At 37.2% G+C, this 13,109-nt stretch overlaps 1 protein-coding gene across 7 annotated transcripts in view; it reads left to right on the top strand.

Annotated features, from left to right (window-relative positions):
• MYO3A (myosin IIIA) overlaps window positions 1-13,109 on the top strand; it is a 261,924-nt gene that overhangs the window by 41,555 nt on the left and 207,260 nt on the right. For all 7 annotated transcript variants that reach the window (XM_008002560.3, XM_008002567.3, XM_073018805.1 and 4 more), the window contains one exon: window positions 12,604-12,708. In XM_008002560.3, the coding sequence (XP_008000751.3) occupies window positions 12,604-12,708 (105 nt within the window). The remainder of the gene's footprint in view (window positions 1-12,603; window positions 12,709-13,109) is intronic.

Genomic DNA, 13,109 nt, shown 5'->3' on the forward strand with positions numbered 1-13,109 from the left:
CCATTTTCACACTGCTGATAAAAACATACCTGAGACTGGGCAATTTATAAAAGAAAGGGGTTTAATTGTACTTACACTTGGCTGGGGAAGCCTCACAATCATGGCAGAAGTCAAGGAGGAGCAAGTCACATCTTACATGGATGGCAGCAGGCAAAGAGAGGAGTGCTTGTGCAGGGAAACTCCCCTTTTTATAACCATCAGATCTCGTGAGACTTATTCACTATCAGGAGAACAGCACAGGAAAGACCTGCCCTCATGATTCAGTTACCTCCCACCAGGTCTCTCCCATAACACATGAGAATTGAAGATGAGATTTGGGTGGAGAAACACCCAAACCATATCAAATGAAGTCATATACCACCTAAAATTGTACATTATTATTTCTGTAAAATACTTAGCTAATATAAATGAGACTATAAGAATATTGCAGAATATACAGAATTACAGATCCTATGTAGGAAATTACTGTCTTAGTTGAATTACTTAGATAACTAATAACATCTTAAGGGAATTCATCAGGTGAAATTCAAGCCAGAAAACAAATTTCACGGGGAGAATTTGTTTATATGCTTTAGATTTCTGTATTTATATTTTCAGAAAGATTTGTGTATTTTATCCCTTTGATGTGGTACTATTGTTGCTAGTGGTAATGGTGGGTCATATTTTTGGTATGTGCAGACTATTATGGCCTCTTGTCTACTACTTCATTGTCTGGAAATGTTTGATTGTAATTTTTTTCCATATTGTTTGCTTATATCCGTAAAATAGAGGATTATGAAATCATTTTTTTTGTCACCACTAGTTTTTCCTGGAGTTCTTAGAGAATTGGTATTCACGTCTTTCACCTCACATTCTAGTGTGACTTTAACTGGTCTTTCTTTCTGAAGAGAGCAACTCATTCCATTTTAGTGTACAATCAATTGTGAGGGTGTATCTCCTGCACTACAAGCCAACTCAGTGGCTTCTACAGAATTAGAGTACAGTATTTGCAGTTATTAGAGTGAATAGCATTGTTTCTTTTTTAACTATTAAAAATGTCCTGCTTTGGTTTTAATATATATACTTGTTTTTAAAAATCTAGTAAGTTTAAGTAGTTGTAGTAAGAAAATGATTTAATCACCATCTTACCAGGGTCACAAAATATTATCTTAGTTTGGAGAAAAGCTTTTCTTGTGAGTATTACAAAAAACAAACAAACAAACAAACAAAAAATCCCCCAAAAAACAGAAAACAGTGAACATACAGAAAAAGTTGATAAATTTGAATCACCCAACCCACCCTCCCAAGTGTACTTCTGTGTTCCAGAAGACATCATAACCAAAGTAAACATACCAAAACAATCTGTAGGAAAGTGTTGTCAACATATATGACGGCAGATTTAATATTCTCTTTAAAACCTTTTATTTTTTCCCTTTTGACTCAATGTTGTCAGTCTCTCTGTGAAATTCTATAGTACTTTGCACATAATTCTTTTACCACATAACTATAATTGAAGACCTGACATATAATCTAGGTCATTGTGTTTTTCCCTCTAATGAGGGGCTTTTTCAGCCTTGGCACTGTTGACATTTTGGCTTAGATAAATGTTTGTTGTGGAGCCTTTTCCTGTGCACTGTTGTATGTTTAGCAGCATTCCTGGCCTCTAGATGCCAGTAGCAGTTTCACAGCCTTGACAATAAAACATATTTTCAAACATTGTGAAGTGTCCGCTGGTTATAAAATCTCCCCCAGGCAAAACAAACAAAAAACAAGGAAAGGCCAGGCGCGGTGGCTCACACCTGTAATCCCAGCACTTTGGGAGGCCGAGGTGGGCAGATCATGAGGTTAGGAGATCGAGACCACCCTGGCTAACACAGTGAAACCCCGTCTCTACTAAAAAATACAAAAAATTAGCTGGGCGTGGTGGCATGCGTCTGTAGTCCCAGCTACTCCGTAGGCTGAGGCAGGAGAATGGGGTGAACCTGGAAGGCGGAGCTTGCAGTGAGCGGAGATCGAGCCACTGCACTCCAGCCTAGTGAAAAACCCACATAATGGTTATAAAATCTCCTCCAGGCAAAACAAACAAACAGCAATAAGAACAACAAAAAACCCTCACTATTCTGATTGTATTTTAAGCCTCTTGAGAAAAGAAGCCGTCCTAGTCATCTTTGATGCACTTGAGCACCTACTCAGTGTTTTGCATGTAGTAACAATTCAATAAATACTTTTTGATTTTAAAGGAATAAATTATGATTCTTCTAAAGTCCATTTTCTTAATCAAAAGTATTACATTATGAAAACATTTATATATAAATGTGTCAATACCTCACTTGTGTAAAAATGTATTGGTTATAAAATTCAGTCATGAGTAGAATGATTTCATTCTGGAGAATACATTCTAGGGGGACTTCATGTATATTGAACTTGGATTAATTTTGTGTGCTTCATATTATTTCAGGTCTTTTTTGTATATTCTTGGTGTTGGCAACTATATTTTTAAAACAGATTGATAGACTTTATTTTTTGAGCAGTTTTAGTTTTGCAGAAAAATTGAGCAGAAAGTAAAGAGCTACATAAACTTGATCTTGCACTAGTGTGATACATTTGTTACAACTGAGCCAAGGATGATATATTATTGTTAACCAAAATCCATAGTTTACATTAGGGTTCCCTAGTGTTATACATTTTATGGGTTTTGACAACTGTATGATGATCTGTATCAATCATTACAGTATCACATAGAGTAGATTCACTGCCCTAAAAATTGTCTGTGCTGTACCTATTCATCTCTCTCTCTACCCTGAACCCCTAGAAATTAGTAATCCTTTTATTATCTCCACTTTTGCTTTTTCCAGAGTGTTATATGATTGGAAACACACAGTATGTAGCCTTTTCAGATTGCCTTCTTTCACTCAGCAATATGTATTTAACGTTTCCCCATTCTTGGTGTTTGCAACTAGATTTTAAACACAATTCAGAGTTGTATTTCCTGTTTCTTAGATACTTATCACTGATAGAAAAGTGTACTGTAATAATTTGACATCCATATACCAACCATACCATACATCACACTATATACAAAAATTAAGTCAAAACGGATCACAGACCTACCTGTATGTAAAACTGAAAACTATAAAGTTCCTAAGGAAATTATAGAAGAAAAACTTTGTGACTTTGAATTAGGAAAAAAAAATTTTAGATATAAAAAAGTACATTTTATAAATTTGTTTTAAATGATCAATTTGGAGCTTCTGCTCTTCAAAAGACACTTAAAATAAAAGGGCAAGCCACAGGGTAGGAGAAAATACTTCCAAAACATCTATTATGATAAAGGACTTATATCAAGAATATATAAAGAGCTCTCAAAACAATGAGAAAGTAAATAAGCAGTGAAAAAATGAACAAAAAATTGGATGTTTCGCCAGAGAAAATATATGGATGGCAAATAAGTACATGAAAAGATGGTCAATGTTATTAGTCATTAGGAAAATCTACTCTAAAATCACAATGAGATACTGCTACCATTTAGAATGGCTTTAACAGGATTAAGATGGTGGATAGGAGGCAAGACTAACTTGCAGCTCCTACTAAGACAGACAGAGCAGTGTGTAAAGACTCACATCATGAACTTTTGCTCCAAGAACTACCTACCACAGGAACATACTGGGAAATCTGAGATATTTTGAAGGAACTGGATCACTTCTTCAGGTTTCCTGAGATGCCAAAATACTGTGAGTCTACTTGCTTTCTCAATGGGGAGGCTCGTAGTCTGGGGCAAGCTCTCAGCCCTGGTTACCAGCTGGCTGGAAGTAGACGCTGTTGGTGGGGCACAGTGGGAGTGAGACTGGCCTTTAGGACTGCAGGCTGTGTGGGAACTGGGTGAGGCCTGTGCATACCAGCTTACCTCCCACTTTGCTGGTGACCTGTGTGACTCAGCAGAGGCAGACATAATCTCCCTGGGAATATAACTCCACTGGACTGGGAACTACACCATCATCCCCCACAGCAGCCACAGCGAGCCCCACCCAAGGAGAGGCTGAGCTCAGACATACCTATCCTGCCCCTACCTGGTGGTCTTTCTCTACCCACTCTGGTAGCCAAAGACAAAGGTCTTGGAAGACAAAAACTCTTGGAAGCTCTATGGCCCTGCTCACCACCTTAGAAACCTGAATACCTACCCAGGTGTCCCTAGAGCAAGTTTGCATGCTCTCTATAGGACTGCAGCTGATGTGCTATTGAAAGCACCACCTCCTGGCTGGAGGCCAACCAAGACAAAACCAGTGCACTAAACAAAAACACAACCAAAGACCTTCACTAAACCCACTTCACTCCCCTGCTTCCTCCACCAGTGCAGGTACTGGTATCCACAGCTGCAAGACCTGAAGAGGGATCACATTACAGGACTCTTTGCAGACACTCCCCAGTACTAACCCAGAGCCTGGTGGCTCCACTAGGTGGCTGGAAACAGAAGAGCAAAACCAATAACTACAGTTGGGATCTTAAAAAGCCCCATTCCTAGTGAAATGGAGAGAACACAATATCAAGGGAGCACCCTGTGGGACAAAAAAATCTGAACAGCAGCCCCTAAATCCCAGATCTTCCCTCTGACATAGACTACCCAAATGAGAAGGAATGAGAAAAAGGATTCTAGTAATATGACAAAACAAGATTCTTTATCACCTCCAAAAGATCATACCAGTACACCAGCAATGAACCCAAACCAAGATGAAATCTCTGAATTGCCAGAAAAAGAATTCAGAAGGTCAGATTTTAAGCTCATGAAGAAGGCACCAGAGATAGGTGAAGTCTACTTAAAGAAATTAAAAACATGATACAGGATATGAAAGGAAAATTCTTCAGTGAAATGTTAAATAGATAACATAAATAAAAAACAATCACAACTTCTGGAAATCAAGGACACAATTAGAGAAATGCAAAATTCACTTGAAAGTCTCAGCAATAGAATTGAACAAGCAGAAGAAAGAACTTCAGAGCTTGAAAACAAGGCTTTTTAATTAATCCAATCAATCAAATACAAAGAAAAATGAAATTTTTTTTTTTTTTTTTTTTGAGACGGCGTTTTACTCTGTCGCCCAGGTTGGAGTGCAGTGGCGCCATCTCGGTTCACTGCAAGCTCCACCTCCTGGGTTCACGCCATTCTCCTGTCTCAGCCTCCCGAGTAGCTGGGACTACAGGTGCCCACCACCACACCTGGCTAATTTTTTGTTTGTATTTTTAGTAGAGACGGGGTTTCACCATGTTAGCCAGGGTGGTCTTGATCTCCTGACCTTGTGATCTGCCTGCCTCGGCCTCCGAAAGTGCTGGGATTACAGGCATGAACCACCATGCCTGGCCAGAAGAATGAATTTTGAAAAGTGAATAAAGCCTCCAAGAAATTTGGGACTATGTTAAATATCCAGACCTAAGAATAATTGGTGCTCCTGAGGAAGAAGAGAAATCTAAAAGTTTGGAGAACATATTTGAGGGAATAATTGAGGAAAACTTCCCAGCCTTGCTAAAGATCTAGCAAATACATCCAAATACAAGAAGCTCAAAGAATACCTGGGAAATTCATCGCAAAACATCATTGCCTAGGCATATAGTCATCAGGTTATCTAAAGTCAAGACAAAGGAAAGAATCTTAAGAGCTGTGAGGCAAAAGCATCTGGTAACCTATAAAAGAAAACATATCAGATTAACAGCAGATTTCTTAGCAGAAACCCTACAAGCTTGAAGGGATTGAGGTCCAATTTTTAACTTCCTTAAACAAAACAATTATCAGCCCAGAATTTTGTATCCAGAGAAACTAAGCTTCATAAATGAAGGAAAAAAGGTCTTTTCCAGACAAACAAATGCTGAGAGAATTCACCACTACCAAGCCAGCACTACAAGAACTGGTAAAAGGAGCTCTAAATCTTGAAAGAGATCCTCCAAATACAATGAAATAGAATCTCCTTAAAGCATAAATCTCACAGAACGTATATAAAAATAATACAATGAAAAAGAATCAAGGTATTCAGGCAACAAATAGCATGATGAATAGAATAGTACCTCACATCTCAGTACTAGCATTGAATGTAAATGGCCTAAATACTCCACTTAAATGATACAGAGTGACAGAATGGATAAGAATTTACCAACCAAGGTTCTACTGTCTTCAGAAGACTCACCTAACACATAAGAACTCACATAAACTTAAGGTAAAGGGGCCTGGTTTTTCACAGGATACATAAATAACACACCTAGACAAACCAATCCCCTGGGCCCTATGCAAACCAGACACCACCTCCTCCAGCCTCCCAATATAATAAACTACCTTTCTACCTCACGCAGGGTTTCTTTTTGTTCCAAGCCCCCTTCCCTTGTCTCTGTACAGGGAAGCTGTTCTCTTTCTCTTTCTTGCCCATTAAACTTTTCGCTCCTTAAAACCACTCCACATGTGTCTGTGTCCTATCAGCACAAAACCAAAAACCCTGGTGTTCCTCCAGTCATCAAAGCCATATCAAGACCACAGTGGAATAAAATTGGAAATTAACTCCAAAAGGAACCCTCAAAATCATGCAAATACATGGAAATTAAATAACCTGCTCCTAAATGATCACTGGTCAACAATGAAATCAAGATGGAAATTAAAAAGTTCTTTGAACTGCGCAATAATAGTGACACAGCCTATCAAAAACTCTGGGATACAGCAAAAGCAGTGCTAAGAGGAAAGTTCATAGCATTAAATCCCTACATCAGAAAGTCTGAGGCTGGGCTTGGTGGCTCATGCCTGTAATCCCAGCATTTTGAGAAGCGGAGGCAGGCAGATTGCCTGAGCTCAGGAGTTTGCAGCCAGCCTGGGCAACACGGTGAAACCACGTTTCTACTAAAATTCAAAAAATTAGCTGGGCATGACGGTGTGTGCCTGTAGTCCCAGCTACTTGGGAGACTGAGGCAGGAGAATTGCTTGAACCCCAAAGGCAGAGGTTGCAGTGAGCTGAGATCACGCCACTGCACTCCAGCCTGAGTGACAAAGCAAGACTCCGTCTCCAAAAAAAAAAAAAAAAAAATTCTGAAAGAGCACAAATATATACAATCTAAAGTCACACCTCACAGAACTGGAGAAGCAAAAACAACCCAAACCCAAACCCAGCAGAAGAAATAATGAAGATTAGAATAGAACTAAATGGAACTGAAACAAACAAAAAATACAACAGACAAATGAAATAAAAAGCTGGTTAGACAAAGATTAACCAAGAAGACAGAAGATACAAATAAGCTCAATTGAAAACGAAATGGGAGATATTACAACTGATACCAGAGAAATACAAAAGATTATTCAAGGATACTATGAACACCTTTGAGCACATAAACCAGAAAATCTAGAGAAGATGGATAAATTCCTGGAAATATAACCCTCCTAGATTAAACCAGGAAGATATAGAATCTCTGATGGACTAATAACAAGCAGCGAGATTGAAATGGTAATAAAAAAAATTGCCAACCAAAAAAAGTCCAGGATCAGACAGATTCACAGCTGAATTCTATCAGACATTCAAAGAAGAATTGGTACCAATCCTATTGATACTATTCCAAAAGATAGAGAAAGAGGGAATTCTCCCTAAATCATTCTGTGAAGCCAGTATCATCCTAATACCAAAACCAGGGTAGGACATAACAAAAAAAGAAAACTGCAGACCAGAAGAAAACTACATATCCCTGATGCACACAGATGCAAAAATCCTCAACAAAATACTAGCAAACTGAATCCAACAGCATATCAAAACAATAATTCACCATGATCAAGTGGGTTTTATACCAGGGATCCAGGGATAGTTTAACATATGTAAGTCAACAAATGTGACACACCACATGAACAGCATTAAAAATAATAATTACATGATCATCTCAATAGATGCAGAAAAAGCATTTGAGAAAATCCAGCATCGCTTTATGATTAAACCCCTCAGGAAAATTGGCATAGAAAGGAAATACCTTAGGGTAATAAAAACCATCAATGACAAACCCACAGCCAACATTATACTGAACAGGGTAAAGTTGAAAGCATTTCCCCCTAAGAACTGGAACAAGACAAGGATGCCCACTTTCACCACTTCTATTCAACATAGTACTGGAATTCCTTGCCAGAGCAATCAGTCAAGAGAAAGAAATAAAGAACATTCAAATCAGTAAAGAGGAAGTCAAACTGTCACTCTTTGCTGATGATATGATCTTATACTTAGAAAAATCCTAAAGACTCATCCGAAAAGCTCCTACAACTGGTAAATGAATCAGCAAAATTTCAGGAAACAAAATTGATGTACACAAATCAGTGGCTCTGCTATATGCCAACAGCACCTAAGCTGAGAATCAAATCGATAACTCAACCTCTGTCACAATAGCTGCAAAAATAAATAAATAAGCTATTTAGGAATATATCCAACCAAGGATGTGAAAGACCTCTTACAAGGAAAACTACAAAACAGTACTGAAAGAAATCACAGATGACACAAAAAAGTGGAAACACAACCGATGCTCATGGATATGTAGAATCAATATTGTGAAAATGACCATACTGCCAAAAGCAATCCACAAATTCAATGCAATTTCCATCAAAATACCACTATCATTCTTCACAGAACTAGAAAAAACAATCGTGAAATTCATATGGAACCAAAAAAGAGCCCAAATAGCCAAAGCAAGACTAAGCAAAAAGAATAAATCTGGAGGCATCATATTACCCAACTTCAAACTACACTATAGGTCATAGTCACCAAAACAGCATGGTACTGATATAAAAACAGGCACATAGACCAATGGAACAGAATAGAGAACCTAGAAATAAAGCCAAATACCACAGCCAATTGATCTTCAACAAAGCAAACAAAAACATGAAGTGGGGAAAGGATACTCTCTTCAACAAATGGTGCAGGGATAATTGGCAAGCCACATACGGAAGAATGAAACTAGATTCTCATCTCTTACCTTCCACAAAAATCAACTCCAGATGGATCAAAGACTTAAATCTAAGACTTGAATCCATAAAGATTCTAGAAAATAATATGGGAAAAACCCTTTTAGACATTGGTCTAGGCAAAGACTTCATGACCAAGAACCCAAAAGCAAATGCAACAAAAACAAAGATAAATAGATGGAACTTAATTAAACTAAAAAGCTTCTGCACAGCAAAATAAATAATCAGTAGAGTTAACAGACAACCCACAGAGTGAGAGAAAATCTTCAAAATCTATATATCTGATGAAGAATTAACATCCAGGATCTACAAAGAACTCAAACAAATCAGCAAGAAAAAAAAAATCCCATCAAAAAGTGGGCTAAAGATGTAAATAGACAATTCTCAAAAGAAGATACACAAATGGTCAAAAAGCGTATGAAAAATGCTCAACATCACTAATTATCAGAGAAATGCAAATTAAAACCACATGTGAAACCACCTCACTCCTTCAAGAATGGCCATAATCAAAAACTCAAAAAATAATAGATGTTTGCGTGGAAGCAGTGAAAAGGGAACACTTTTACACTCCCATCAACACCACTATGGAACCACTATGGAAAACAGTGTAGAGATTCCTTAAAGAACTAAAAGTAAATCTACCATTTGATCCAGCAATCCCACTACTAGGTATCTACCCAGAGGAAAAGAAATCATTATATGAAGAAGATACTTGTACACACATGTTCATAGCAGCACAATTTGCAATTGCAAAATCATGGAACCAGCCCAAATGCCCATCAATGAAGAGGTGGATAAAGAAAATGTGATATATATATACACACACACGTATATATACACATATATATACGTGTGTGTATATATATATGATTGAATAGTACTCAGCCATAAAAAGGAATGAAATAATGGCATTCACAGCAACCTGGATGGAATTGGAGACGATTATTCTACATTATTCTAAGTGAACTAACTCAGGAATGGAAAACCAAACATCAGGTGTTCTCACTTATATGTGGTGCTAAGCTATGAGGACACAAAGGCATAAGAATGATACACTGGACATTGGGGACTTGGGGGAAAGCGTGGGTGGGTGGTGAGGGATAAAAGACAGCACATTGTGTACAGTGTACACAGCTCGGATGATGGGCGCCCCAAAATCTCAGAAATCACCACTAAAGAACTTACTCATGTGACCAAACATTACCTGTTCCCTAAAAACCTATTGAAATTTTAAAACATTTAAATAAAAATAAAATAAGTAAAATAAATAAAAAAATAGAATGGCTTTAACAAAACACCTCACAATGTCAAGTGCTGATGAAGATATGGAACTAGAACTCTGATACACTGCTAGAGGGGCTGCAGATGGTATAACCATAGCCTCCATGGGAAACAGTCTGGCTGATGCAGAGACAGTTAAATATGTAACCCATAGGATTCAGCAGTTTCCTCTCTTTGTATTTACCCAAGAGAAATGAAAACTTATATTCACATCAAAATCTGCACGTGAATGTTCATAGCAGTTTCACTTATAATTGCCAAAAACAATTCAAATGCCTTTCAGTTTTATAAATGAATAAACAGTGGTTCATCCATTCAGTGGAATACTCAGCATTAAAAAAAAAGGAATTAAAAATCATTAAAACAGCATTTAGAAAAAGAATGTGCAACATAGATGAATCTGAAATGCATTATGCTAAGTCAAAGAAGCCAAATATTTACTCTTGTATTAACATGATAGTCAATTGCAGAAAGTACAGCCAAATAGAGGCCAGACTTTGGAGAAATAGGAAGATAAATTTAGTCTCCCTACAGTGCTTTCTAGAAGTTTAAAAAGCAGCCCTAAAACTTGTTTGTTTTTTTTTGTTGTTGTTGTTTTTTTAACTTTTTTTTAGAGACAGTGTCTCACTCTGTCGCCTAGATGGATGCAGTAGCTCATTGCAGCCTTGAACTCATAGGCTTGTGCAGTCCTGCCTCAGCCTACCAAATAGCTGAACCTCAGCTATGTGCCACTATGCCTGGCTAATTTTTATAAAAAATTATTTTAGAGACAGGGGTCTTCCTGTGTTGCCCAGGCTGGTCTCTAACTCCTAGCCTCAAGTGATCCTTTCACCTTGGCCTGCTAAAGGGCTGGAGTACAGATGTGAGCCACTGCACCCAGCCAAACTTAGTTTTTTGACTTTTTTTTTTTTTTTTATAATAAGCAGCTTGCAGTTTAAAAGATACAATTTCTTTTCAATCAATTGTGAGTACTTTTGTGAGCCAGTAGCACTAGGCCACAGTGGAGCCAGTCTGACCTTTTATTCTGCTTCCAGGGCAGCAACACTCTTTTGTTTATGCAGTTAAAAGGGTATTACCCTTCCTGATACATAAGAAAAATGCAAATCTTGAGTGCTAGGCTGCACATACTCCTGTATAACCTGAAAGAAGTTTTCTTTGAATGAAGAAAAACACCAATTATAAATGTGCCTCAGTTTTTTCATCTTTAACATGAAGATGATATTACCTACTTCAGACTGTGGTGAGGTTTAGAGATAATCATGTAAACAGATTAGTAATGTGCCTGGCACAAAGTAAGTATGCAATTCATCTTAACTATTATTATCTAATCCACAATGTACCAAATGTGTTCAGGCCTCCAATAAAACCTAATCACCACATAGAAAAATTGCATGAGAAAATTTATTCAGTTTTTCAATTTTCTTTCACCTTCTGACTTGGGTTAGAAGAGAGTCAGCGAAGTGATGGTTTCTTTAGTTCCCAAGCAGGTGGGAAAGGAGGAGGCCCAGTACATCAGGGTGATGGGCGGGGAAACCACAGACAGAAAGGAGCCCTGGGACGTTTGGCAAGGCTGAAGGCAAAGGCTGAAGTATTAGGGATTGGAGGATCAAGGATTTGTGGGGTCAGTGCTTCACTGTGACGTTCTCTTGTTCCAGGGCCATTCATCTAGTTATCTTCCCTTTTCTGTTAATATTTGCTGCTAATATCAGTGTTTCTCTGTTCTGCAAACATACAGCTCTTTAGAAAGTTTTCTGTGGGATTTAATGTTACCTAACTTTGGAGAACTGAGATGTGGCGAACTCCCCTACCATGTTCCTTCCTCTTGTTTTTCTATGGGCGTTCTCCCTGTTTTGGGGGTGAGGAGGGGAAGGAGGATACTAAAGTATGTATGGGTACATGATATTCTAGATAATTTTCTAAGATATTATTTGTAATACTTACTGTAATAATAATGTATCCTGAAATTTTTTCAAATTTTTAAATTAATGTACATACAAAATAGTATATAACTGTGTTTTGAGATGACAATCTATTGCATTATTGATTACACTATCAGAAATCAATAATTCATTTAAGCCCTAGATCCTAAAATTTGAGAATGATTTGTAGGATCATAATTCTTATCCTTGAATTTGAAAATCAAGCCCAGTGCGTCTCCAAATTATCTTCTAAAAATTAATTCATGTGAAAATTGTGTTCTAGGAATTAATTTTACACAAGTATAAGTTTATATATTCATTTTATTTATGAAACCAAAAAGATAATGGCATTAATCATTTGAAACAGAACATTGGAACACTTTTAAAAATGTTTTGGAAAACCTTTTCTAGAAGGAACATAAAATGTCACATGTATTTTAATAGCCATCTTAAAATATTCTTGTTTAGCTGTGCAATGGAGGATCAGTGACTGACCTTGTGAAAGGATTTCTGAAGAGGGGTGAAAGAATGAGTGAGCCTCTAATTGCCTATATTTTACATGAAGCACTAATGGTAAGGCAATTTAAATTGTTTGTGCATTAATTATGAAGCAGTTCCAGTTAAAAAAAATGTAGATCCTATTTTTAAAAAAATGTCACTAGTTATACTACATTAGTATTTATTGATGCAAGAATATGTGCAAAATCTTACATGTTCAACATAGCTAATTCTTTTTTTCCACTACAAATCTACTCTCATTGTACCAACAGGATCCTGAATTCTGACCTCCTAAGTGTATTTCTGAGACTGTGATAGTGATGAAGGTAGAAAACTAATAATAGGGTTTTTTGACCATTACCTTAAATAAGTATATGAAATAGTTTCTTCCATTGAAACTCACACATTTGTAATATGATATTTGCTAAGAACTAAGGAACATGCTTTGATTTTGTGAATTTTTATATGATTCAAAC

The sequence above is a fragment of the Chlorocebus sabaeus genome, chromosome 9 (assembly GCF_047675955.1).
Source record: "Chlorocebus sabaeus isolate Y175 chromosome 9, mChlSab1.0.hap1, whole genome shotgun sequence".
NCBI classification, from domain to species: Eukaryota; Metazoa; Chordata; class Mammalia; order Primates; family Cercopithecidae; genus Chlorocebus; species Chlorocebus sabaeus.